At 39.5% G+C, this 27,027-nt stretch overlaps 2 protein-coding genes and 1 long non-coding RNA gene across 5 annotated transcripts in view; 1 reads left to right on the forward strand and 2 right to left on the reverse strand.

The window, feature by feature from the left end:
* pde10a (phosphodiesterase 10A) overlaps positions 1-17,477 on the reverse strand; it is a 56,339-nt gene extending 38,862 nt beyond the window's left edge. The window contains exon 1 of one of the 2 annotated variants that reach the window (XM_044215478.1): positions 17,216-17,477. In XM_044215478.1, coding sequence (XP_044071413.1) covers positions 17,216-17,288 — 73 coding nt within the window. In that variant the 5' untranslated portion in view covers positions 17,289-17,477. The remainder of the gene's footprint in view (positions 1-17,215) is intronic. The other variant, XM_044215477.1, reaches the window with a different exon arrangement.
* LOC122884951 lies at positions 17,209-17,754 on the forward strand. The gene is made up of 2 exons (XR_006380012.1): positions 17,209-17,348; positions 17,473-17,754. It is a non-coding gene; the product is annotated as an uncharacterized LOC122884951 (long non-coding RNA).
* Positions 17,755-22,478: 4,724 nt separating this feature from the next.
* tbxtb (T-box transcription factor Tb) lies at positions 22,479-26,757 on the reverse strand. 2 transcript variants are annotated; one of them, XM_044212987.1, is made up of 8 exons: positions 26,407-26,757; positions 26,015-26,279; positions 25,733-25,867; positions 25,506-25,567; positions 25,346-25,428; positions 25,048-25,224; positions 24,570-24,699; positions 22,479-23,491 (listed from the first exon to the last, which is right to left on the reverse strand). In XM_044212987.1, the coding sequence occupies exons 1-8, from the start codon at positions 26,610-26,612 to the stop codon at positions 23,221-23,223; spliced, it is 1,329 nt and encodes a 442-aa protein (XP_044068922.1). In that variant the 5' UTR covers positions 26,613-26,757; the 3' UTR covers positions 22,479-23,220. The 2 variants fall into 2 exon arrangements, with proteins under 2 accessions (XP_044068922.1, XP_044068923.1); XM_044212988.1 differs by having other exon boundaries at positions 25,346-25,407; positions 26,407-26,756.
* Positions 26,758-27,027: the final 270 nt, after the last annotated feature.

Genomic DNA, 27,027 nt, shown 5'->3' on the forward strand with positions numbered 1-27,027 from the left:
TGGAGTTATAATCCTATAATAATAATAATATCCAGTCCCATAGTGATAATAACAAAACTAATCAAATTAACCTCCAATTTAGGTCAACCAGATGAACATTTTACATTCTGCACTGACTGGAGAGACAATCTGGAGAAAAAACAAAAGAAGCTGAATACACAGATGCACAATTATAAGAATGCTGAACAATCATTTGGCTTCTACAAGGATTAAAGAAAATGGCACAATTAAGATATTAAACCACAGAATTACCCCAATGCTATTTTATTTATTTTTATTTATTATTTTCAATTTCAAGTGTTGGTCAAAGGATTTCCTGTGTCAGTTTCAGCTTTCTCTGACATCTTTAAGGCCACATTTAGTTCCTGTTAACTGCACAGTTTTTGCCTTAAAGCTAGCCAAGGAATGCATCACCACTGATGTTTATATTTCCACTAATAATATCCATGTAGAAAGGAGACACATAATTCATTTACAGGACATTGGTAGAGCATAACAATCCTGACATGGAACTAATTTTGTGCCATACATCAAAAAACTACACATAATATACAGCAAACTTAAAGATCTTGGTTCAGATTAAATGCACAAAATGTCAACAAGAATCAACATGCATGTAAATTATTCCTGTTTAAATAGCTAATCTGTTTTTCTTTCTGTGTGAATAGTTTAAGTGAGGATCCCACATCAGGTTCCAAATGAAGTGAGCTCCCTATCTCTACAACCTTTGTAGATGTGTGCTTGCGTTATCAGTGCTCACAGGGCACCTAAACAGCTCTGAGTCGGCAACATGATACAGCGTAAAGTGTGCCAGACTCCCTCACAGCTGCAGCATTACATACTTATCATATCGAGAGAGAGAGACAGAGAGAGAGAGAGGTGTGGGAGCTGTGGCGGGTTACGTCAGCATGTGCGCTATCAATCACTGGCATTCCTACACTCAAGCAGCTGGTCCATTCAGAGGTCACATATAACATAATGGATTCTCTCTGACACATTCTGGCAGCTTTTCCTTCCATTTTAGCCCAACGAGAAAAGCCCTTAAATGAAGAAACAACCTGCATCTTACAGTAACACTAGTTTGTTTCACATGTATGATGTATGTCTTTTGATTCTTTTTAGGTGTACTTGTATTGCATCTGTTCATTTAAAATACTAATCTAATAATATTTTCTGTTGCCCAGGAATTTGGGAGGTTGAATGCAGGTGATGCTGAAGGGAGAGCCAAATAAATGCAGCCATTTAGATGAAATGAAACAATTAACATGCAACACACTGTCAGCCTTTTATTTGAGGATAGACACACATCTTTTAGATAACATTTTGATCTGAAAAATCTGCATAAAAACTCGTATTTTCATGGCTTTAATCCTATTAACATTAATGATATTTTATTCTGAATTTCTGAGAATAAATAAAGGAGATTGTAAAATAGTTGTCAAATATAACAACAACAAAAATAGCAGCTAATGAGACGAAGCTCTGACTTGATGAAGCTCAGAGAGCTCTGTCAGCTCCTTCAGGGCTCACCTCTGTGTATCCTCCCTGCACATCAAGTAGCTTATGCACGGAAATTTAGATAGAAAACAAATGCTTTAAAGCGTTCCCTGCAAACTGGAAGTTTATGAGCTTATGTGAGACGGTTATGGATGAGGAACTTATAGGGAAATGCGGTAGATCACAAGGGATGCCTGAACTCTCTGTGACTGACCAGTGAACCCTTCTGATCCACGGTTCTCTGAGGCGGCAGAGCAACCGTTTTTATGTTTTATAATATAAATATATATATATATATATATATATATATATATATATATATTATGTATATATTTATAACTGACCAGCTTGACCTGTCAAATCATGCAGATATTTCAACTGTGTTTAGATTAGTCCACTTGGTATGAAATATACCTAAACCACTGACACAAATTCTCAGAAAAAATAAAAGCCAAACATGACTTGTACTAAATGAATGCTTTTATCTACACAGAAAGCTGTATTTTTTGCCTTTGCACACAATTAAAAATGGTATGTGTTCTGTTTGAATATGTATAGTATATGAGACACAGGAGTCTTGTGCTAGAAAAAGATACAAAAGCAACAGAATGATCCCAGCAAATCTTGAGCTGTCAGATGTTTCCTGTACTATTTTAAGTGTACAAAGCACTTTGTTAGGGGCACATGGTTGGTTGTTAGGGAGCCGCCTGGCATCTCTGGTGGGCAAGTAAAGAACTAGTTGATCAACTTGCTACTGTGACCATGACATTTTAAGATTTTGATAAATACATTTCCTATTACTTTTAATTTCAATGGCAGTAATATTCTAATCACAATATAACATTCTGTATATTAATTGTAAAGCTTCTCCACAATTTAGTGTGTTCCTCCGGACATAAATATTCTGATAAAGATACTGTCCTGGGCAGTGGTGGAAGAAGTATTAGGATGCCTTATTTAAGTAAAAATATTTCATAAGCTCATCATATGTTTTGTATGTAAAACCTTAATATGTGAGTAACTAATTACTATAGCTCTCAAATAATTGGAGTAAACAGTACAATATTTCCCTCCGTACTTAAGTATAGTACTTGAGTAAATACTACTGAGTACTTTGTAATATTCCACCACTGGTCCAGGTTGATTGTGCAGCACTGAGGATAATGTAAGAAAAATATATTTACAGTAGAGAGGATAGATCATAGGCAGACAGACAGGTCAACAGATGGATTTTGTGGCTAAATCTGCGTCACAGTATCTTTTTATTTATTTGGATACAGTTGGAATAAAGGAACTAAGCACCACAGACCCAAGAAAACCTCAAAAATGTCCGCCAGGGCTCTCTCCAGCTTGATCTGTATCAATTTAGACAGGCAGTGCGCACTCTTTTCTCTGTCAACATTATCCTGCCACCAAATCCCATATCCATCTGTGAATGGATAGCATGTGTGTTACAGGGAAATTTATGGAAATCAAAAAGGTGATGATGAAAGAAGTTGTAATCTCATCTGTCTTAATATGGGATGTGTGTGTCACATACAGGTTCCTATGGCTGTTTGGTGAAAGAGCAGCTTTGCAATTGTCTGCTGGGGGATCAACAGCTGACTGAAGAGTGAAGTGGCCGGCAGCCACGCTTAACTGTTCTCCCCTCTCGGCTGTTTTTAGCAAACATCCTCCTGATGACTACGGCCTCTGTCTCCCAACATAAGAGCTGCACATCTTCAGATGTGTGTGCGCTTGTTCACACACAGCCTTACCCCCTACCCCCACATTACAGACCTCATCCACTTAAGCACATTTCTGATTCAAGGCACTGTACAAGCTTTTTGCACGCTGCACACACACACACACACACACACGCCCCAGATGTAAGTGAAACATTTACAGATCACATGCAAGCACACGCAAACATGAACACATGTACACACAGGAGCATACTTACATCTACGTAGGTACACACACACACACACACACACACACACACACACACACACACACACACACACACACACACACACACACACACATCACATGCGGCAGACACACACCACAGAGACTTCCAGCCCCCTCCCCCCAACTGAATAGTCTGTTCTGACAATCCACAGGACAGCCGGAGCATTGACGTCAGAGGCAGGCCCATGAAAATACAGGGTCCCTGGGGGGCTGAGGGAGTTATGCACATCTTCACAGCTTGGCTCGCAACTAGTTCAACAACCAATGAGCATTTTACTGCCTCTGTTTACTCTTATTTGTCGGAAAATGCAATAATAAAAAAAAGAAGAAGTTCCACATTTACACAAAGCCTGGCATGCACAAATTTGCATGCGACTGCAATGCGGATCATCTGAAATGTGACGTCAATGGACGTCATTGCACTGTGATCCATTAGGACAAATGTGAGCTAGGTGCATAATTTAAGTAAATGGAAATACAAATCACAGCACATCGTTACCTGCCCTCTGTCATCTTAATAATTGCCGATTTGAATAACTGCTGTCAGACTGTAGTATATTAGACATACCCAGAGGAAAGGTTTGTTGCTCGCTCAGACATCCTCACAGTCCCGGGAGAAAAGATGACATCTTTGTTTACCGCTCAATGTTCTGAACCTCTTTCTGTTTTTTTCTTCTTCTTCTAAGACATCACTGGGACATCAGAGCCATTAATCTCATTGTTCTCTCTCGTTCTCCTCCTCTCACCTTTTCTGAGATTGTCTATGGCAAATTATGTAACATAGTTTGTTTGTCTGTGACCAAATACAGTCTGTGTTACTGTGGTCTTTGCTGTGTTCTTGTAAAAAAAAAAAATAATCCTACACCAATAAAAAAATGTCTAATTTGATCTTGGCCTGTATGGGTAGAAATACCTATGGATCATTACATTGAAAGAGTATCAACTTGTATGTTTATGTGTGTGTGTTTAGATGTCACAAAAGCAAGAAGAAAAATAGCAGGGGATGAATATGAAATTAAATGTTGTCATATTTTGAATACAGTTATCATAAATAGAAGTATACAAATTAGTTAATGTCGTAAAATACACTGAGGTTTTACAGTGAAAATACTTTGTAGAAGGTTTTATACTGTATATTTGGAATTTTACCTTTTTACATGAGATAATCAAAAATCTATATCTGCTCGCTATTTTTGTGCTGCCAGTGTGCTAAAGTATTCCCATCATTAGCTTGTAGCTTGTTAGCTAAATCAATCCTTTGTCGCTGTTGCATGAATGCAATGGTGGGAAGGCATTTCTCTGCATCACATGTCTCCTGAGATTATTCCTTACTCAGCCTGTCTGGGTGCATATGAATTGGTGTGATGTCACCACAATGCCATTCACAGCCTTCCACTTCTGCTGAAATTGGTGAGAAAGTTCATCCAGAGGGTGTTGGATTATCAAAATCATGACCATGATCTTTATCGGCAGGGGGATGCGGAAGGTGCATCAGTCAGGTTACCTGGACAGCCACTGTCCTGGTTTGTCCATCTAGTCCAGGGTAAGTACAAACAAGTCCCTTAAAAAAGTGTCAAAGGGATCTGATCTGGGTCCACTATAACTGTCCATGCATATCCAAGAGGTTTAGCATTTGTGATGATTTTGACTGCAGTGAGGAGAGAGGAGAGTGAGTACAGCAAGTAGAGGTTGGTCTCAGTTAACTTAACCTCTTTCTCCTATGTCCCCTGCTAAAGTGCGAAACACTTGTTGAGTTCAACCAGAATGATTTTCTATTCAACCGGTGAGGAACTGATGAGAAATAGGCCAAAATAATCCATTCTCTAGTAGCTGGTTTGTCCAGCTGCAGATGAACCAGAGTAAAGTCTACCATATGGGGACCATGAGTCCATATGAGCTTGAGAATGGAGCATCTTCTCAGTAGATTTATAGTCCTAAACCCCCAGTTTGTGGCCTGCACAGCTGCCACAAGTACTGACTCGGCTGTATCTTGGATGACTTCCTTTCATGCGTGGAACATGGGGACAGGAAATTAAGAGTCCAGTGCAACGGAACCATTAAAGACAGGCAGACTTTTTTGCCAGCATTGTCACATCAGTGAAAGCACTGTGTAGATTACACAGCAGGGATTACACGTTGTGTCCCCAGGAGCAAGTGTCCACTAATAAAACTTTGCTTTTCAGCTGTCTGCATGTCCCTCCAGAAGAGGTGCAGCACTGGTTTGTCAACAGGAAACAGGCCTGGTCTGGTGAGGGTTGCCTGTTATGGACTCACTGACAGTAACAGCACGTTCAGAGAACCTGAGCAGGATGATGGTCCTAACTTTCATATGGGGTGGAGCTGATTAAATGATCTTATTTGAAACACAGTCCTGTTCTTTCCATTATGGTGTATTATGTGATATAGGATTTTGCTGTCTGCTCTGCTTCCTCTGCAGATACCTTAGACACATAACAAAAATGGAGATTCTTTTGCAGCAGGCAAAGGAAGACACATCCAGCATCTCCAGTATGACAAGCCTCTTGCTAAGAGCTGTGTTGCCCCAGTGGCAGAGCTGAACCCTCTATCAGCCAATGGTGCTCCAGAGTTTAAGGACAAGGAATGATGAAATTGCATGACTGTCTCAGCGGGCAACATGCAGACTAGAGGCTGACATTTTTTTGGGAATCCTGTGGGTCATGGGATTCCTGTGGGATGTGGGAGTCAGTTTCACTATTCATCACATGACTGGGACAGGACAGGAAAAAAAGTCAACGGGAGCGGGCGGGACGAGAATCATAATAACAATAGGTCGCTTTTTATATATAAGTATACGGTTCTAATATGAATAAACACTATTTTCTTTATTTTGAACATAATGCTAGTCATTCTATTGTCTTTTTTAAATTATTTTTTGCTCCTGTCTTACTCTTACGCAGAGTAAAGTACAATGATCCATGGATCACACTGACAGAGCTTTCGGGCAAGTCTGAAGTTTTAAACCAGTTCTGAGGGTGACGGTGTTAAAACTCTGTATGTTGTTTATAAGACGTGTAAAGTAGTTATCAAATAATAATAATAATAATAATAATAATAATAAAACTTTATTTATAGAGCACTTATCAAAACAAAGTACACAGTGCTTTTGTACTTGCTAATACACCACTGACTCGGGGACGAATGTCCTTCAGAGATACACTTGTAAAACAGGTGTCAACAGGTTGTAAATCACTTCTTTTGCGAAATGTAAGGTGCCAGTGGTGGTGAATCAAACATCAAATCAAAATAATTGCATTTCCTAAAGACTACCCCAGCCTAAAAAACCCCAACACAACATGGGAATGGGATGGGATCATTCTTCCAGGATTGGGAAGGAACAGAATATTTTTTTACTCTGTCATGGGATTGGGACGGGGCAGGAGTGAAATTTCACTCCTGTGTCACCCTAATGCAGACTGATTGAACTGACTAACTGGATAATCCAACCCAATTTGGTGCAGGCCATATACAGTAAAGACCAGAGACTAATTCAGGCTAGACACTGTCTCATTAGTCTCTCTTCCACATGTACATCTTTCGGAGACAGATTGTTAAACAGATCTTTCTGAACAGCTGTAACGTGACACTAATGTATTCTATTGATAAGCTAAACTAAATGGATCCTGTACAGTTGGACTTTGTAGCTGTTTGGTGGGTAATGGAAGTTGAGTCAAGTCTGACAATTATCTGATCAAAGCAACAATGGTTCAGTCAGTCAAGCCCAAGCAAAAAACAACAGCAACAATACTCCTCTTGCAAAATTACCACATATGATATCTTTGCTTCTGGCACCAAATGTACTAATCAAGAAAGCAGATGTGCAGATGTGGTGCCCACATCTAACTTAACCCACTTTAAAAGAACTTTGATATTAAATCAAGTATTTTAGCACAGGTCCAGTAGCATCTTGACACTTGTGGTCATTACACAATATAATCCCTCGAAAATGACTCAATGATCAATGAATGTGAATGAGCATGTCCTTTTCACTGCTTTAGCTACTCTTACTGGTTGGACTTGGCACCCGTAAGTCACCAAAGTCACTACTAAGACCTAGGAATGTGGTGACATTGCTATAGTGAAGTCTGACAGGGCAAGAGACTACTCATGGTTGTTGCTCAGTAAGACTTCTGCCCAGACTGCAGCAATTAACTTGGTGAGTACAATGTTATCGTGACCAAGAGAATTGATGGCCAGAGCTACAAAAAAAAAAAAAAAAAAACAAGATAAAAGAAGCCGTTCCATGTGAACTGTTGGAAGCACATGGCTGTCTACACTCTCCCAAGACCAACAGTGGGATTTAATAGTAACAAAGACTGCAGGGCAAAGAAAATGGCTATTCTACATTCAGAGAAAAAGAGGAAAATAAATGGTAAAGAAAAGGGCAAAGGTGTAAAACCAAAAAAGACTAGTGTTATAGTGCTCCAATGTAAAAGACTGATCATTCAAAAAATTATTTATTGTTGTATGTCTGTAATATAACTAACATTTCTGATATCTCAAGCCATCTAATTTAGAGCGTTTTACCTGTCATAATATTGATCTTTTAGTTATTTGAATAAAAGTTTACATGCCATTATTCCTACCATACAGAATGTAGTTGTTTAGGTCTAATTGCAGTGTTAAACAGTATTTATTTGTGTTTTGAGAAGTAAACTGGTTTGAAAAAGAAATCTTAGATGTGAAAGGGTAGGGAAAAAAGCAAATAAAAGCAGCCTATAACTGACATCAGGCAATATATCACTTATAAGTTATAATTTCTACAATTTCTTTCAATTCAACAATGAGTGGTGAAATGTTACTACTGTAACCTAGTAATTACTGTACTGTGTAGCACCAAAAGAATGACATCTCTAATAAAAAATAAATGTTTCATTTCACGCTAATTGCCAAACTGAAGCACCTCTGGGAGCTGATGGGTATTCTTGTGCATCACTGCAACCTGAAGAAGGTCACTCTAGACAGTAAAAAAAGCATCCAAACATTAGCGATGTAGGTTTGTAAGGCAGCACTCTGAGCAGCAGAGCTTACTCTGACTGCAAAATGAAGCGTTAATAAATTCAGAGCACTACCAGAATTCCTCTGCCTAAAATCAGAGCATCAGACACACTGTTAACAGACAATGTGGACAACTGTGCTACAACTGTGCCAAATGGTATCATAAATGGCTTGTACATTGTAAAAATACAGTCCTTTAGACCTAGCGACCTGGCTTTTTAATCTACTGCAATGGGGTTTCTTCATATTAAGGAGACACCACTAAGTAAAGTTTTAGTTGGATTGTATGCTTTTAGTTATTTCAATTTAAAATGTTTTATTTTATTAGTTTGTCAATTGGAAAAATTGTAAATGAGACAAATGCACCCTGAAAAAAGCTACAAAATTAACACAGTCCCTACAAAAAAAATATTATCTTTCTCCAATATTTTGTTTATTTAAAGCTTGTTCACTACATGATTGCGCTTAACTAAACCACACTGTGCAGCCGGTGGAGAAAATGTAATGACGTGATCCATGATGAGCATATTTCATTGTACATTTCAACAGTTTTAATGCAGCAGTTGACTGAAACAGTGGAAGCTGTCTTCTGCTTGTGTGCCACATGTTGACAAATTTGATGTGACCGTATAACACCTCTAATGGTCTCAGTGGCTCACTGTGATTCAGACCTGCTGCACAATTAAATTCAAAAGAGGATTAACGTGGATAATATGGCGAGAAATAAATGAAAGAAATGTTGATAAGGTTTCCATCAATGCATGAGAGAAAACAGAGAAAGCACGTTCAGAGCGGACAGGTGGTGCAGATATGTGATGTGGAGCTATGTGGAGCACTGCATTGAAAGGATCTGCAGAAAGCACATGAATCAAAAAAATATTTTTTTTTTAAATGGGTGAAAAAAAACGTGATGAAAGAAGTGTGCAGGGGGAGGGAGGGGTGGTGGTGGGTGTATCTGCGTCAGAGCTGGAGCCAATGAAGTCAGAGATGGGGCAGGCTCGAGCAGGAGACGCTGTTACTGCCACTCACAGCACCCGCCTGGGCCTCATGTCCTCTACGTCACAGAGCTGGCACAAATTATGCCTGCATGAACGTTTGTCACACACACGCTGTAAAATTTTATTTATGTGCATTACAGACATATACCGCACCATTCAATGACAATTAAATTAACACCAGCAGATGTGTATTTTTACTCTGAATTCACATTTCTGAAAAAAAATATAGTGCTGAAAAACACATTTTCTCATAAAGCAACAGTTTTCCATACACTATTCTTTGCACTTTATATAACATCAAGCTGTTCACCATCAAGCTAATGTTTATGTATTTAAGCAAATGCAGCATATAGCCTGATAGCTGATGCAAGTGCCAATATTTCCAGAGGAACCAAATGGCTGTCTTGTGTCAGTATCAAAGGATGCTCTGCTAATAAAGTAACCGGTCCAGATTATATTATTCGTTCTATTTATGCTATATTATTATAGTATTAAGTAGTATATCTGAGGATTGGCTCTGAAGTGTAATTAAACATTAACTGATTAATTAGAGATTTTCCCCCCAAAATGCAGATTTACTGGAGTATTTGGTAAAAAAAAATTATAAAAAAAAAAATTAAGTAAACAGCCTTATATCTTTCACAAATGCAGAAATAAATTCACAAAAACATATATTTTATAATTTTTTCTCTCACACACATAGCCCAAAACACACACACACACACGCGCATCTCTCAAATCCTGGTTATTTAGATTAGCGGGCAGTGTTTCTGTTGGCACCACTTCTGACCTAGATTATCACATCCGTAATTCTACAGGATGACTATGATGATGAGCATGTGGTCAGAGGTCTGTAGAGGGGAAAGAAAAAACCCAAACAGTGCTCATTGGCTTTGCTGACGTCACTTAGCCATGTAAAACGCTTCACTGTGCAATCTTGTAAAACTGCAGGCTAAACAGGAGGTCAAATGTGTCTCTACAGATGTGCACATGAGTGCAGTCACGTGCGATCATGTATAAAAAACAAACAGATAGTCTCAAATATTGTAATGAAAATGTAAAAATATTAATTCTATTGTTCCAGCTAATGATCAATAATTTTTTTCTTCAGGGAAATTTTGCTTTTCACCTCAGATCTGCTGGTGTGATGATTTTTTTTAATCAATATGTCAGCTAAAACATGATTCAGACTGCTTTTTTGTGTGCTTCTGACACTGTTACAACAATGAGAGCAGCAGCTGCAGCTCTGCTGGCAGGAGTCACATCCTATAGGTGATGACGCAAGCAAGAAGACATGAGCCATGACCTAATCAGCTCCCCATCAAACCATCACTCTGCTCTCTACCTCACACACACACACACACACACACACACACACACACACACACACACACACACACACACACACACACACAACGATGAGTTACTACTGGCTTTACAAAAGGCAAACACCCTCCCTCAGTGCTATATAGATGCTACCACTCTGCTGGCTGAACACACGCGTGCTGATCTCTGAGCTAACATGCTAACAACATCCTGGCCAAACGGAAGCCTTTTAACCAGCAAACACACAGTCGGATCGTTACTTACAGCTGAGTGATGTCACACAGCCTGTTGATGTGTTTTATGTCATATGGACAGAGAACAACAACGTTATTTTAACAATATGAGTAAAACTGGGCAAGAGCTGTGCAAAGTACAATTCAGTTCTTTAACAAATATGTAATTAGCACAACTTAATTGCATTGTTATACAACACACACAAACATTGTGTTTCTCATATGAAAATAATAAATAATCAAATGCTTAAATTTAATTTTTTTATCTTTTATTTTTTTTGGTTCCATTCAGTGTTAACAGAAGCTACATGGGGAGAAAACACAGTGACTGATACAAGAATAAAACAGAGTCAATGAAATGTAGCTGACTTTATCGTTTATTTCTATGAGTTGATATAAATCAATTTTGTCCGTCATAAAAGAAATGCTTTTAAAAAGAGAAAAAGAGAGAGAGAAAGCTTCATATTGAGCACAAATCATTCGGGGAGTGGCTGGGGGGACGAGTGGTAGCTGGCTGCCTGCAGCCCTCATCAGGAGCCAAACAAAGTCAGTATGAATCATAGGTGAGAAATATGGGTGCTGACGTACAGGCCTGTCAATCTATCTGCACTGCAGACATCAGAACAGGCCAAGACGGCCGAGCGGCCAGACGCCAGGTCTGCCTGTTTACTGATAACACATGGACACAATCCATTCATGACCTATACACACTGACGTACACACACACACACACACACACACGCACACCTTGTCCCTTACTTACACTTCAACTTGAAACTATAGCCCAATATTTATGCCCCATATTTCAAGAGCTGTAACATTTTTACTGATTTATTGTATCTTATAATAATAATCCAGTTGTTCTATCCACAGTTGTAATGAGAAGACTTAACCATGTTCAGCACTGCAGTCAAATTGAAATTGTGAAATTAAAAATCAATAACCTCAGTGTAATGTAACAACAATGACTTCACTTAAAAAATAAAATGGAATTATTTTTCTGCCTTCTGCTAGTTCAGAAAAAAAACTGTGATATTGAAACCTCTTTTGACATTAGAGGATCGCATCAATCTATAATTTTGTGGAAACTTTCAGCAGTTATTACCAAGTCTGCAAATAATAATAATAATTAAAAAAAAAGAAATATGTTAATCCAGAGTTACTGGTTGTGTGCACCATGGTGAATTTCTCTGACGAGGCTCCCTGCATTTCATCTTTATACTTTAGCCCCACCTAGTGTCTGTCTGTCTGTTTGTGGACACTGATGGAGTGATGATAAGTATTGTCAAATTAAAGAGAGGTCAAAAGTCAACATTTGGTATAAATTTAAAAATGTAACAAATATGATTAAATGAAGAAATGTTTTATTCTTTCCTCATGCAAACATTTGTGTACACTATTGTGACCTGCAATACACATAAAGACCACTAAGTGGTATTCTTGTACAAGTTAGGCTTGTTCAAGACAGTCTGCAGCTACGGCCCTCATAGACTGAAGCTGCTGTTCAACATAGTCCCACAGAAGGACATGGATAAGAATATTCATGAGGATATGTGTGTTTGAATGTGTGTGAGGTTGCATGTGGTTTATACACTAAGTGCTCTGTGTCGTCACAAGAGTGGCAAACAGCCCTGCAAGCCTCTGCTGCACTTCCACAGTCTGTCAGCAACATGGGCACAAAGCCATGCTAAAGAGACACACATGGTGCACCGCTGGAAAGCCATGCGGTGTGTGACGCCGAGCTGCCCCTCAGTTTAATCTATGAGGACAAACCAATCCACAAGATCTGGAAGTATTCTTTCAACAGTCTGAATTCAAAATGAAAGACAAACTCTAACTGGCCTTGACCGTGTTGATCTCCTGTCTCATAGGAACAGGGCCTTTTTGTTCCTGCGAGTGGAGGCCATTTTGTAATGTTCTTCTTGATGTATTGTTAATGAGGTGGGAGTACCATCATTGTTACAGTGGAGATTTGCTTTGAGCTGTCTGTTTATTTTATCGGTATGTATTATAAATGGCAACTAAAGGTTCTGATGCGTGAAAACAAAGATTACAAAGATGAGATAAATTCCCTTTTTAAAAACAATTCTGCTGGTCTTATTGACCTGTTAATAAAGCAGTGTGAAAGGTGTTATATTTATTAATATTTCATAATATTTTATATTAACAATCGATTAAATTACAATTTGTAATGTGAAAGGGGTTGCTCGATCAAGAATTAACACCAAACTCTGCAGTTCCCTATGAAGCACTTTAGTATCTTTCAGCTCATTGTTTTGATTTTGCGACTTAACTGTTTTGGTTCACTCTCACCGCTCTCCTCAGAGTTGTTTTCATCAGCAGCAGGCAGCTAAAATCAGCAAAAAAAGCACTAATAAAGATAAAGTTAGCGTCCAACTGGTGAAGAAAGTGGAGCATTTTGCAGCTAAAGAGCCAGATATTTTTCTCAGGAGTTGGCGGAGACCAAAACAGAGCTAAAAGGAGAGTGCATATTTGTCTTACATTCATTGGGTGGCCAGAAACATGATTACAAATGAATGATAATGTTACTGTGTAACGGCTGGATGTGCAAATAGGAAACTGTTTGTTAACATGTTTGTTCCATAACAACTTTATACGGTGATAATGTGTCAATGTTGTGTTTGCAGGTTGTTCTGCCGCACCCACTAGTGCTGTTTTAATTTAGCCATGCATTTTAGTTAAGAACAAATATATAAGTTACCTCTTGTATCTTTTTATTCTTATTTGTAGGATGGCTTTATTTTCTACTGCTGGAAATCTCAATATTTCTTCATATTTACAGTATATTATAGTATATATTCTATATACATTCTTTATTACCTTAATGCTTGTTACTGCTCGACTTTCTAACATTGCCACTTCACCAGGAACAATGGGAAAAAAACTATTCAAATTAGCAATACATTCAGACATCAAGGTTCATGCCTAGCTTTGCTCTGGTGTCTTACAGTAATGGAAGAGAGCTGATTATTTGCACAGCTGAAGGCTGTTGACCAGCTGTGGTGGCAGTTGGTGGGTGGGGGGCTGAAGGGGGCACCCAGGAGTGGCCCTGTAATCGACAGGTCCAGACTGCACACCAAGAGGCAAGACAAAAAACGCTTTGTGGTCTTGATATGATTCTCAATGGCCCTGTTTCTACACCTCCCCTCCTGGCCTCACAGTGGATATCTGAGCGAACAAAAACGATCTCCATGAGAAAATACGAGCTTGAGCATTCAGAGGCGACAGTGAATGGAGCAGCGACAGTGACGGCACCATAGTGACTGGTGCTGGTTCTCAGATTCTGTTCATGATGCACAAATCTATCATGGCTTTATTGTATTTTTCTGCTTTTTGTAACGGCAACCATTTAGTTTGGACAAATGATGGCATCAAAAAACGGTTTAACTTTAATTTAATTTTTGTTTTTTGTTTGTTTTGGTTTTGTTTAAAGCATTTAGCTGACTGAATGCAGATGCAGATGCACTATAGATAAGCAAAAGATTATGCACGTCTGCCTGATTTTTACAAAAAAAGGATTTTGTAAGCAGTTACAGTATATTCTCTGGTTCCTTCACAAATCACTCCTTATTGTGTACAAAAAGCCTACAGTTCTATTTTAACTTGGTTTAAAAATCTAGATTTGCTTTGAGGGGTGCACGGTGGCAGAGCGGCTACAGCTCCTGCCTCCCAATAAGGAGTGTGTTCGCCCTGCGACGAGTTGGCCACTGTCCAGGGTGTGCCCTGCCTAAGGCCCGAAGTCACTGGGATAGGCTCCAGTCACCCGCGACCCCCTAACGGGGACCAAGCGGTAGAAAATGGATGGATGGATGGATTTGCTTTGACACCGTACTGTACAATGTATTGCTGCCATCCTGCAGGATGGCAAAATCTTGAGTGGGAGGGGTTCAGTGGGTGTGTACCCCCTAAGTAGTCACAGATGCCAGGCACAGTCGGGGAAGGAAGCGCCCGGCTCTCCTTCTGTGTTAGCCAAGGGAAACTCTCTGTTGGGCGTGGGCCCAAAAAGATACAGAGCCAAAGACTGTGATGCAAACAGGTCACATCTTCAGTACAAACAAACAAGTCTGCAGGCCTAAGGAAGCCATAATGATTACAGTAAGTCCTGCACTGCATCTATGAGTTTATATTGAGGTCTTAAAGGATCAATATTTTCAAGTTACAAAAAACGAGGTAAGTGAGCATTTCGAAGGTGTCATGTAGCACGAAACAAGAGTAAATTCAGTAAGTTTCAGATATAAAATGAATGTGATTTAGTCTTTAAAAAGAGATATAAAGTAAAAGACAAACCAAGTGAAATGGTGCTTACATGTTTAATTAGGGAAAAGTATTATGCAGCTTCATGATCATATGTGATCATGAATTTTAAACTTGAATAATGTGATGCAAAGGAAACACCACACATGTCTAGTCCTCATGTAAGCCATTTCCATTGCCACAGCACTATTCGTGCAAGCAAGCACGACTCTCTGCTTGAAGGTGATGCTGTTCTTGGCCTTGAACTTACAACTGCTGTCATGTGTTTGCCAGCATAATAACAGCCACACTGCCGATCGAGGTATTTCAAAAGCTGCCTCTTTAAAAAGAGGATTGCTTGAATTTCCAACTAAAGGATGAGGTGAACCAGTGTTTTCAACCACACAGGTCACAGATCACAGTCACCTTGAGGAAAGTAAAGCATAACAGGACAGGACAAGAACAGGACTGATTTTTGTTTATACTGGCTTTTTTTTGCTATCCAATGATCCTGCAACAATTTGCCCACATTTTCATTTTTTATTAAGTCCCTGTGATCATCCCCATGACTGGATTAAGACTTCCACATTCCCCCGGGTGTTTAATCTGAAAGGGACCTGACCTGTAACAACACAGTTTGTTACAGTATGTGTAGTGACACAAAACAACTACAAAGAGACACAAACAACCACAAAGTGATGCAAAACGACAACAAAGAGACACAATATGACCACAAAGAGACACAAAATGACCACAAAGTGACACCGAGACACAAAACGACAACTAAGTGACGCAAAACGACCACAAAGAGACACAAAACGAGCACAGAGACACAAAGAGTTGTTTATTTGGCACTCATTTATTACACTGAATAAACAATGTAACAATTAATAATGTACAGTTTATTATTACCAAGATCCAGGGCTTAAAATTTGAGTCTTAACACATTTGTACTAATTTACAAATGTGCCCCTCTTCTTTAAAACTGTGCCAAAGTCTTAAATTCAAGTGTCTAAACCCACCCCTGGAGCCAATCATGGCTCTTCTTTTATTTAAAGAAAATGTGTTTTGTTGAATTTACCAGTGGAAATGTTCATGGAGCGGTTGTTCTGTGCTGCTGGGTTGCCATTTGTATCCACAGCATTTAGCAACAGTTTATTTTTATTTTCTCTGTGCACATAAAAGGGCCCATTAGCATGCTGGGCCCCTGGGTGCACGCCAGGGATACCATGATGATAGATCCAGCTATGATTATCCCTCTGAACTCATACAATGCATACCAATAAATCAACCCCACCTTCAACGGGACTGGAAATATTAATCTAGGTGAATCACCATTATACTTTATATATATATATATATATATATATATATATATATATATATATATATATATATATATATATAATCCACTTTCTGAATCAACAGGTCCTTCTCTGCCTGAGTGATGACAGCCATACTACCAACCAAGCTGAGTTCAGCCTCTATAACTCTGATGATGCCACAGTTTGCATTTCTTATACTTCCTTCTGTAGCTGAACATGAAAGTCTGTTCTGCAACCAAACCTAATGTCACAGAAATGTGATCCACTGGGAACTGATGAGAGATTATAAAAAGTAATCAGCAGCAACACAAGATTGTTTTCTAGGGATCAAAATACTTGCATTGCATGGCAAAATGGTCATGTCACTATACAGGTTTAATACTGCATGCATTCATAGAGTTAATACATTATCTATAGTGGCTGTGCATTCTGAGGGTATGACCAAGTCTTGGTGCCTCTGACTTTGCAATAAACCCGTGGTTCCTACTCAAAAATGCTCTGTGGAAATATCAGAAGATACAGGAATCCATCAAACAGTCCCTGAGGATATCACATACCTGCACTCTAGCAACGGTTCAACTTTCAGATTGTCATTTCTGAGCATGACTCCTACCTTGGTCGCTGCATCCTGCAGGCGGAGATTCCTCAAAGTCCTGGTCGTCAGGACTTTTGCGTTTCTTCGACATTTGCTGTTCCCTATTCGAGTGATGGATCTATCCACCGCTGAATCGATATCTGCTGATAACGTGAGACACCTTCAACCAGCGGGATACACAACACATACAACAGTCTGTGGGAAGCGAGAAGAGAAATGCGAATAAATCTCAGTCTCATTCATTCAGATTCCTTCTCTGTATGTCCTCTTTCCAGCGTGCTGTGTGCGCAAAGTTACCATGTGGTGGCCAGCCGAGCATCTGGAGACGCAGCGAGGCATGGAGCCGGTCCCCTCCTGATTCCCGCCGTAATCGGACAAGATGTGTCTCCACGGAGGATCCGGGACTTATTTCTCTGGACAAATGAGAAATATTTGCGGCTGAAGTGATTTGTCGATCACGTGCGTTGCGGATTATGCTTGAAGCCCGCTCAGAAAGAAATTTCGCACTGGAGGCAACTTGTTGATCCACGTCTTAATAATAAAAGTGGTTTTCGTCAGTCCGGATGGTGTTTTTTTTAAGTCAATTTAGATTTTCAACATTGTATGAGGTGTCTTGCTTGAATGGTACCCGGCGACGTCAGACTACAAGTCTAATCAGGCATGGATGACGCACAGCCGACACAACGGGAAATCTTGGGTATCTTGAAGAGTACTATAGGCCAATGTAAACGGAGATTATCTGGACGTGGTCTGCCCGCTAAATTACACCAAAGCATGTGTCCCCTTGGCAACATTTGAGCTGCGCACTAAGTTTCGGGTAGAAAATGCTCTCCGGCAACATCTGTGAAGGGGGAGAGGATTCCTCCCCAGCGTAAAATTGGAGACACTGTACTACAGAAGTAGTGTAGGGGGAGTGCGCGGTACAATACCTTCTCTTTTACAACACCATCAATCCAGCGACGAGTAGAAAACACTCTATTTGTCTGTGACACTTCTTGCGCGAAACCTCCTAATCCAAGTGCCAGAGTAACAAAAATCGAACAAACACGCATTGTGTTATGAGGACCAGTCTTGGACGAACAGCTTTGCTTTCACTTCAGTGTGCGGGAGCCACAGAGCAACTTGAGAATAAGCTGAGAATAAATGCAGCAGGAGAGTCGTGGTGTTGCGCGTACTATAGAGGAGGCAATGACGCCACCAGTCTGGCTTTACAAATTGCTTGATGGTAGTTTTCCCCTCCGGTCGAATCGGCTCTGAATGCCGGAGAATGAAAAATCAGCACTCCTGTTACACTACAGCAACAGAGGAGTGTGTGTGTTTGCTTGGGGAGTTTTAAGAGATATCCAGTTAGTTAGTTAAACTGCACAGACTTTCTCAGATTATCACTGACTTCTACTTTCACACATTCTTTTTCCTTTCAGGAGAGTCACAGATAGGTGCCTGACACCAGTTGAGCCCCCCCCCTCCTCCCTCCTCTCTCTCTTCATTCTCTCTCATATGGTGATTTATTTATGAACACTCCCTGGTCAGGGGATCATATTCCATTTACTACATCTGGTTTAGATTTCCAGTGCAGCAACTATACTGTTTCTCCAAAATGTGTCACTGTTATGTCAGGGCGAATAGCTCTGAAATTAAAAAAGATGGGGTTGTTTTTTGTGCGTCTATGCGCACATCCGCGGCGGGTTTCTTGCAAAAAGCTACAGCTGCAATGACGCTGGTATTTCGTGGTATTTTCTGAAGGCAAACACGCCTTTCTCTCTCTCTCTCTCGTTCCCTCTCTCCGCCCCCCCCCCCCATCCCTCATTCACTGCAGCTACTGACGTCAAGACATGCTTGCGTCAATGCTCCCTGCTTTGACAGAGCTTTTTTTTCATTGGGATCATAATGGGATTATTAGGCTTAGAGAAATACCCTGCCTTCATGGCTTTTTAGATTTTTTTGATAGACGTCCCATTATCTTTTCTTGCTTTAAATATTATTTCATATAATAAGAAAAGGACATAGGACATACTAATTGACTCACAATATGGTGATGATGCTTTTTCCTTCAATTTTTCTGTTACATTTGCTATAGTTTACAACAGCAATGGACATAAACCTATAAAGATCCTACATTTATTTATGGATAAAACAAAGAAAGTAGTCCCCCTTTGTTTGGTGTTTTCACCAGAGAGGTAATCCACCTTGTTTGTATCGATATATTTGACACTGACATGCATTAATACTCAGTTAAAATATCTCTCTACACAGACAAACAGCCAATAGTAAACAAACATGGTGACACATTAACCTTACAGACAGACACATCCGCTGGGTTGACAGTGAGATGCTCAGAGACATGAGTAAAGCAGTCAGTTGTGTTACTGATTTAGCGGATTAGATGTCTGTTCCTTCCTGTCAGACCGTGGTTGCTGCCTGTACAAGGGGGAGGATGTCATGATGTCTTTACACACTGACCTTGATCTTCTGGGCTGAATGGGCTCTTGTGTCTGTTTTCTGGCCTCACTTCAGCCATAATGCCTTTATTTACACTTTCTCAGCTCAACTGCTCTGCACTTTGTGTCACTCTGTGTCTTAGTATTCAAATACCGTATACTCTGCACATATTAATGTTGTTGAGTTTTCTCTGTGTAACTGTGTAAAGAAATCACCTATATGCAGCTTAATTAAGTGCAAATACAAACCAAAATAATAATAAAAAAGATGAAAAAAAAGGTCATAATTTTGCAAAACAATCTCCTGCACAACTGGAAGTGAATGAAATCTTGCAAGAAATGACAAAACCATATCTTACTTGGCTGTGGTTTGAGCCGAAACGTAAAACAATACGCTGACAGATTTTCTTTTCATAACATTTAATAGGACAATGCTTGTTCTGTGCTTTAAGACCAGCTGGGACACCAAACAGGACTTGGATTATTGCCCTGAGCTTGAGGGCAACACTTTGAGCTAACATGCATGTGGTTTTGCAATCTATTGAAAAGTTAATTGACAGCCAACGCCTGTGTAGTAGCAAAACATCAGGAAAAGATGGGAAGCTGGTCTGATGGGTTCAGAGACTACCTTGCCCTGAATTGAGTTAAACATATGGTTATGTTTAGGTGTAGTTTATAGGTGGCTAAATTTAGGATTAGGGCAATGGTTGTGTTTAACATGGCCAGTTGTAGTGAAGGAGGCAGGAACTGTAGACTCACCTAAGGGCAAGAAATTCCTATGGTGGTCTGATTCTTTTCTACTGCTGTGACAGCAAGCTTGGTATAACTTCTGAGGCCAAAATTAGGGAAGCTTCTCATTTGATATTGCAAATGTAAGATATGATAAGATAGAACTTTATTTATCCCAAGGCAAATTGTTGTGCAGCAGTTGCAGTACAAAGTAGAGTAAAACAATCATCAAGGTGCAATACGGTGCAAATGCAAATGTACACAATATATAAAAATATACAGTAATGTGGTGGCCCAGATCCAAAGTGGTGGGTGTCCATACAGGAAGTGGTGAGTATTTCAGATGTATCTCGTTGGTTTTGGTAGTTTACTCAATGATGCAGCTGCTATCCAACTAAGTGAGATCTGTAGTTATCTTGCTTACAACAGCTTTACAAAATGAGCAGTCCACCCTTACAGTTAAAGATACGGTATCAGGATTAAGAAAAGGTCATACCTTTTGAGTTGTGAATATGTTGTTGGTCACAAGTTATAATAAAACTATTTTTTAGTAAATGATGTAAAATATTTTTGTGAATCCATTTTTATTTAGAAAACCTTTAAATACATGTCAAAGGTTTCAGTTCAATAACGTAGGTCAAACACGAAAAAACACAGTGAAGTATGTCCTAATTTCATTTTCGAGTCATACCAGTACTAACAAGACTTAATACATTTTTCACACCTAATTAACAAAATGCATGCCTGGGCTTGTACTATGACAGGTTGGTGCTAAAAAGCTCTATGCATACTTAAAGGGGGATGGAACAGTTCTGTAATTTTAATAAATAGGAAGTTGTTTTGCAAATGAAAACACAGTTAATCTTATTTATCACTGACTAAGGGCTTCAAGTAATAATAGATATATTAAAAGATATGTAAGTATATTAAGAATTTTAGAGCTCAGGTGGTTAAACTGAGTATGACAAAAGTTGTGTCATCAATATCCTTTAGGAGAAAACTGCCCTCATGTCAGGGAGATGTGAATGGAAACATGGTGAGAGGGCTAAAATTGAGTGTTGATCTCTGGGGTTTCTCACCCTGACATCCACACACAGTCTATACAGTCCCAGCAGTCAAACTCCCTCCTTCAGATGTACACAGATGTAATTCCTCACCCATGTGTGCAAAATACTCCTTCTCTACGCTCAAAAAGGGAGCAGGAGGATGCACAGAGTTAGCTGACACTTTTACTGCAGATTTTGAGGGTAATGTCACAAAAAAATAGGAATAGCCTATGATGAAATGAAAAATAGGAACACAGAATTATATTTCAAGTGTGATATAAGGAATGTTAAGACCATACAGGATGAAGGCAGTGTGTTGTTTTAGGAAAATCAAGTTAATTTTAGCTTAAAGTGCATTTTCTGGTTATGTTCTATTTGTTTTGTTCTTTTCAGCATCTGCCAGAGAGAGGCGTCACCAGTACAGCTCATTTAATCACAAACAGCTGAGTGAATGTTCATTTCAAAGAGAGACAAAACCAACAAACAAGCATTGGAAGGCAGCAATTGGTATTATAAGATGAGTTTTAGAGAATCTTTAAGAGTGGGCCTTCAATATCTTTGGGAGGTAGGTTGATAAACAAAACAGGTGCTTTCGACTAAACAAGAGAGTTCTGTACAAATGATGGAAATTCAATCAAGAGCCGCTAATGAGACTGCAATTAGACCACTGACCCAATTTTATCTCCCAAGGAACTAAAGAACACTCAACTCAAACTGTCCCTCATGTTGCTGGGGACCTCCATTAATCTAAAGCAACCCTGGACGTCCCTGGACCAGACTTTGTGAACCACTTATGCAAATTATAATTTAAAAAATGGCCACTGGAGGATAGTCCATAGCCAGACACTGAAATAAATAGGCCAGAATTCTGGTTTCATCCCACTTATCAGTGAATTAAATCACATGTGGTGCTTCATGTGATCACATGAATTTCTCATTGTGGAGTCACGATGGTAATGGAAAAAGAACTGTGAAAGTAGTTTTCCTCTACTGTGACTAAGGTGGATGAATTTGGACAACTTAAACAACAACATGAATGCAGTGTAGTGTGCAATGAGCAACAGGAAGTAAAGCAGATTCAAGTTTTTAATGTCAGGTATATGGACTCAAAAACAGCCTTTTGAGAGACCTCAACATGTTTTTTTAATGATATGGAAAGTTGTGTGTCATCTGCATAGCAGAGTATCGACATTAGATCCCCCTTTTCATTTCATTTTAAAAACAATCTGGAACATAAAATCTCAAACGGCGTCATTGTGGTATAAAAAGCCTCATTTATCTATTTACAAGGTAAACCTCAATTACTTTGTCATTTACACTATAAACAATGTTTATCATTGAACATGTTCCAGCTGTACATTTCATGTGCTTATTGCTGTGAATATCATGGAGTTATGCTTAATATAAGCAGGTTAAAATGGATTTTAGTTCACAAACTATAAATATGTTTTTCCAAAAATATTTGATGAGCTTAAGGGAAAAATCAACCCAAAAGAAAAATAAAAATATTCATTTTGTGGTTTAAAAGTTAAAAACATAGAAACTGTAGGTAATTTATTGAGACCAAAATACATCTTTAAAGGGTTAGTTCAAGAACTCAAAGTGTTGCTTCTACCAATCGGAAAGTGAAACATTTTTGGATTGTGAAGAACTTAACTGAAAACAGTCTTTTGCCTGTGAAATTTGATTTGGAAACAAATAAAAATCTATTAAATTTGGGGTTGATTGTTCCTTTAAGTTACAGCAGATGAAACATCCTGCAGACAATATTTCATGGCCGTCTTTCTCCAAGCTTGCAGAGACACTTCCATCAGAGGGACGGAGGTGTCACAGGAGTCCAGGCTGAAGGTAATCGCCCGTGTGGAGAGGTGTCGTACTGAGCCATGTCGTGCACTTCTGTGGCTGAGCCGCTGTCATACATGGGAGAGCCAGAGGAGGGCACTGTGACTGAGTGAGACAGGCTGGGGTAGTGGCTGCTGGACCCTCGAAGGAACTGGGAGCTCAGGCTGTTGTTTATCCCCCCATTCTGGGACACGGGACTCAGGGGCGAGTTACTCACAGACCACAGGCTGGTGTACTGACTGTGCAGAGACACGGATAGAAAACTTCTTACTCATCTCTTCTTAGGATGTTTTATTAATGCTACTCATGCAAAAGTTAAAAAATGCTGTCCATTAATGACTAATTAAAAAGTGTGTTGAGTTTGTGAGATATATTAATGAGTTACAGTACATTAGATAGAGAATGTTAAGCCAATGTTTGCATAAAGTGCAGCGAAAAAGACAAGATGGAGAATTAAGAAGAAATACACAAAAACATTTCAGACAATAAGTTGATTCATGCTCTCTTAAGGATTTTAAATTCAACAGCAAAAAAAAAAAAAGGATCGTGGTCTCCTGGAGAGAAAGCGTTAAGATGTTTTATGACATGAAGTTCACAGCAGAAATAAGAAATGATGAAACCCTTATTCATCTGCTGTTTACTTGTGAGGAAACTTTGAAATTTGGGACGATCTCAGTCATTTTTTTGTTTTCCAAAGTAAATTCTTCATACTACTTTAGCCTCAGAGATACAGTACATGGTTAATTTGTTTTATTCTGATGGCAAAATGTTTTTTACGCAAGCAAAGCTGAAAGGTGTACCAAATGTCACTCATTCTTTAAGCATAAATAGATTTCTTACTCAACTCTGCTTAAAAACAAGACATGCATAAAACTATTGGCCTCTTATAGTTCTTTCCCCCCCACAAACATCTAATATATAACCAAGCTTTATTTTACCTGATGGCTCGTCTTTTCTTTTCTCACCATAATTATCGAGTTTACCGCTTGTATATTTATCTTATGTTTAACTTATTATTCCATCGCAACTTGCACCTGTGATACCTAAATCTCCTAATGCCCTGTTACCTGTAACTTTTCACAGTTGTTCTGTTCCTGTTCTGCAATTTAAAAAAAAGTTGAAAAGGGAAATATTCATGGAGAAATGGACACTGCTTGCACAAGCTATGCGAGAACTGTGCACCTAAGATTCAAAGCATCCTAAGTTTTTTTTCTAATTTAGTTCCTTTCTCTGTCTCAATCAACTTCTTTGTCTTTGTGAGTTGTACTGTAATGTGTTGAGTTGATGCAATAATAAAAAAAGAGGAACTACACAAACCTAGAGTTGGTACCAGACGTGGAATTGTGGGTCATGGGCATCATGCTGGAGTGTGTTGGCATCTGTAGACTGGACCAGTTATCGTGGCTTGAGAGCAGCGACAGACAGGCTGAGTTATCGGAGTAACTGACTGCAACAAAAACAGAGGCACTGGGGTTTAGTAGGTACACTGGTCACTAGTTGTTTCAAACATATTTGTCAGAAAGCAAAATATGTATCACTAAACCTGTTGTTTTCTCAGTATGATTCAAGACTTCCTGTCCCTCTGATATCAGTATGAGTTAAAGGTGTGAATATTCTCTCCATACATTCCTCGTCTGAAGCTCAACCATTTATAGCTCTGTGGCTCCACTCACACAAAAGCCAGAGGAATGCAAGACATTCCACGCTCAGCAACATTTGTTTGAGTTTCTTGTTAATAGCCAGGGAGGAAGTGGTCCTGGATGTATGAAAGTAAAAGGTGGAGGAGGACACTCACTGGGCGAGTTGGTCCGATGGGCGTACGGACTGCTGTAAGGGGCAGAGCGGTGGTTCCTCAGGGTGGAGTAGCGCTCACAGCCATGGGACGGCGAGAGGGAGATGGGACTCCCAAACTGGCTGTGAGGACTGGCAGGAGGGCAGAGAGAGCCTGTGCCTGGAATAAACCAACCACCTACTGGCTCCCCAGATGAGAAAAGACATGATGAAACCATATGAGCACCATATAGCTTAGAAAGTGTGAGATGAAATGTGATGAATAAATGAAATATATATGTATATATATATACAATACTTACATTGAGAGTAAGTTGACTGCTGGTTTTCATTGGCATCTTCTCTTATGTCTTTGTTATCGCTTCTGAAAATGATTGATGATATACTTGACATAATGTTAAACTGAACTTTTACACATAGACATCAATAAAATGTTCTTGTGAAAACAATGTGTATTCTTACCTCTCCTTTGCATCTAGGAAGGCCTTGGCAAAAGGGTTGTACTTTATTTTAAGAGCAGTTATCTGAAAACATAAACAACAACAAAAAATAATTAAAAGCTGTGCGTAAGTGCTGTGCGTAAATTACGCACGCATTTTGCGCGCATACAAGAAACATTATTGTTACGTTAATTTTAGTGTCATTCGTTTTTAATACGTTTTTTAATCTTAAAATATTTGATTGCCAACCTCTTCGTTTTGGTATGCTGTTACTGCAATGAACTGCGTCTCTGGGAAAGAGTGGCTGGTGATCATCCTCCTGGGACCTCCAACCCGCACTATATGGATGCGTGGCTCGTACTTGTGTAAGGAATTTAACATTATCTGAAAAACAACAGATCAACACGAAGATGGTCATTTCATATGCCTGACTTATGTATTTTATTTTGAAATTTAAAGCATAGAATTTAGTAAAGAACACGGAAGAGACTGAACTGTTTTTAATCTGAAGAAAGTGCTAAATCTCCTTACCTGACCTCCTCCGTTGAGTTTATTGGTGAGTTTGACTTTACTAAAGGAGACGGGAGCTTTCATCCAGTGCGCCCCGAAGTTTGGAGAGTCCGGATGTATGTACACACAGCTGGGAGTTTGAGGTTCAGGTTTGCCACCAGGGATCCACTCCCCGTTCACATATTTCCACCTGTGGTTGTCCGCAGATAAGAAGTCCAGCAGAAAAGAATACATGGCGTTCGGGTCCAATCCAGACACGTTCACTTTCAGCACCGGAAACATGCGCCTTGATAATAAAGAATGATACAAATAATTGTATTCATATTTAAAAGTGCTGTATTGTATATATATATATATATACAATATATCCATCTATCTCATATTACATACTGTTTGTGTGAATTTAAGCTCACCTGCCATTCTTTGTAACTATCATTTCATTTGTAAGATCCTTAAATTTTTGCCAAAGCTCGCTCTCATCTAGGGAGACTTTCAATTCCTTCTCCGTGGGGTCGCCCTTCTCGCTGCCGGCCTGCAGCTCACTCTCCACGGCACTGAGGAGGTGGTCCACCCGGTGCTGACTGGCCTTCCCGGGACACTCGCCGGCGCCTGTGGCCATCCTATCTAACAGCTCCAGGGCTGAATAGTTGTGATCACAGGTCTTATTGGAAAAAAACCCAAAACGAAATCTGCTCCAGAATCTCTGTCTTCTTCTTGTGTCTCAGTTATCTCAGGACGCAGAACAGCCATGAGCAGCTCCCAAATATATAGGCTGAAGAGAAGCTCCATCTCGGGATGGGTGTTTGGAGCAGAGATGGTTGGCTCATCTCCTCTTTGATCTTTGCGGGCTTGTCACCGATTGGCTGGGAGCGGCCATATCATTGAGGTCCTCAGGATGGCAGCGTTTTGAATAAAGCAGTTTAACCTACTTTATTACATCAACCTGTAAATATTGACACTTAGATCAAAGCCGCACCTGCAGAAACCAAACCTCTGCAGGCTGACCACGGTTGGTCTCCGGACCCAGAAGGCTC

Source organism: Siniperca chuatsi, linkage group LG11 (genome assembly GCF_020085105.1).
Source record: "Siniperca chuatsi isolate FFG_IHB_CAS linkage group LG11, ASM2008510v1, whole genome shotgun sequence".
Taxonomy (NCBI): domain Eukaryota; kingdom Metazoa; phylum Chordata; class Actinopteri; order Centrarchiformes; family Sinipercidae; genus Siniperca; species Siniperca chuatsi.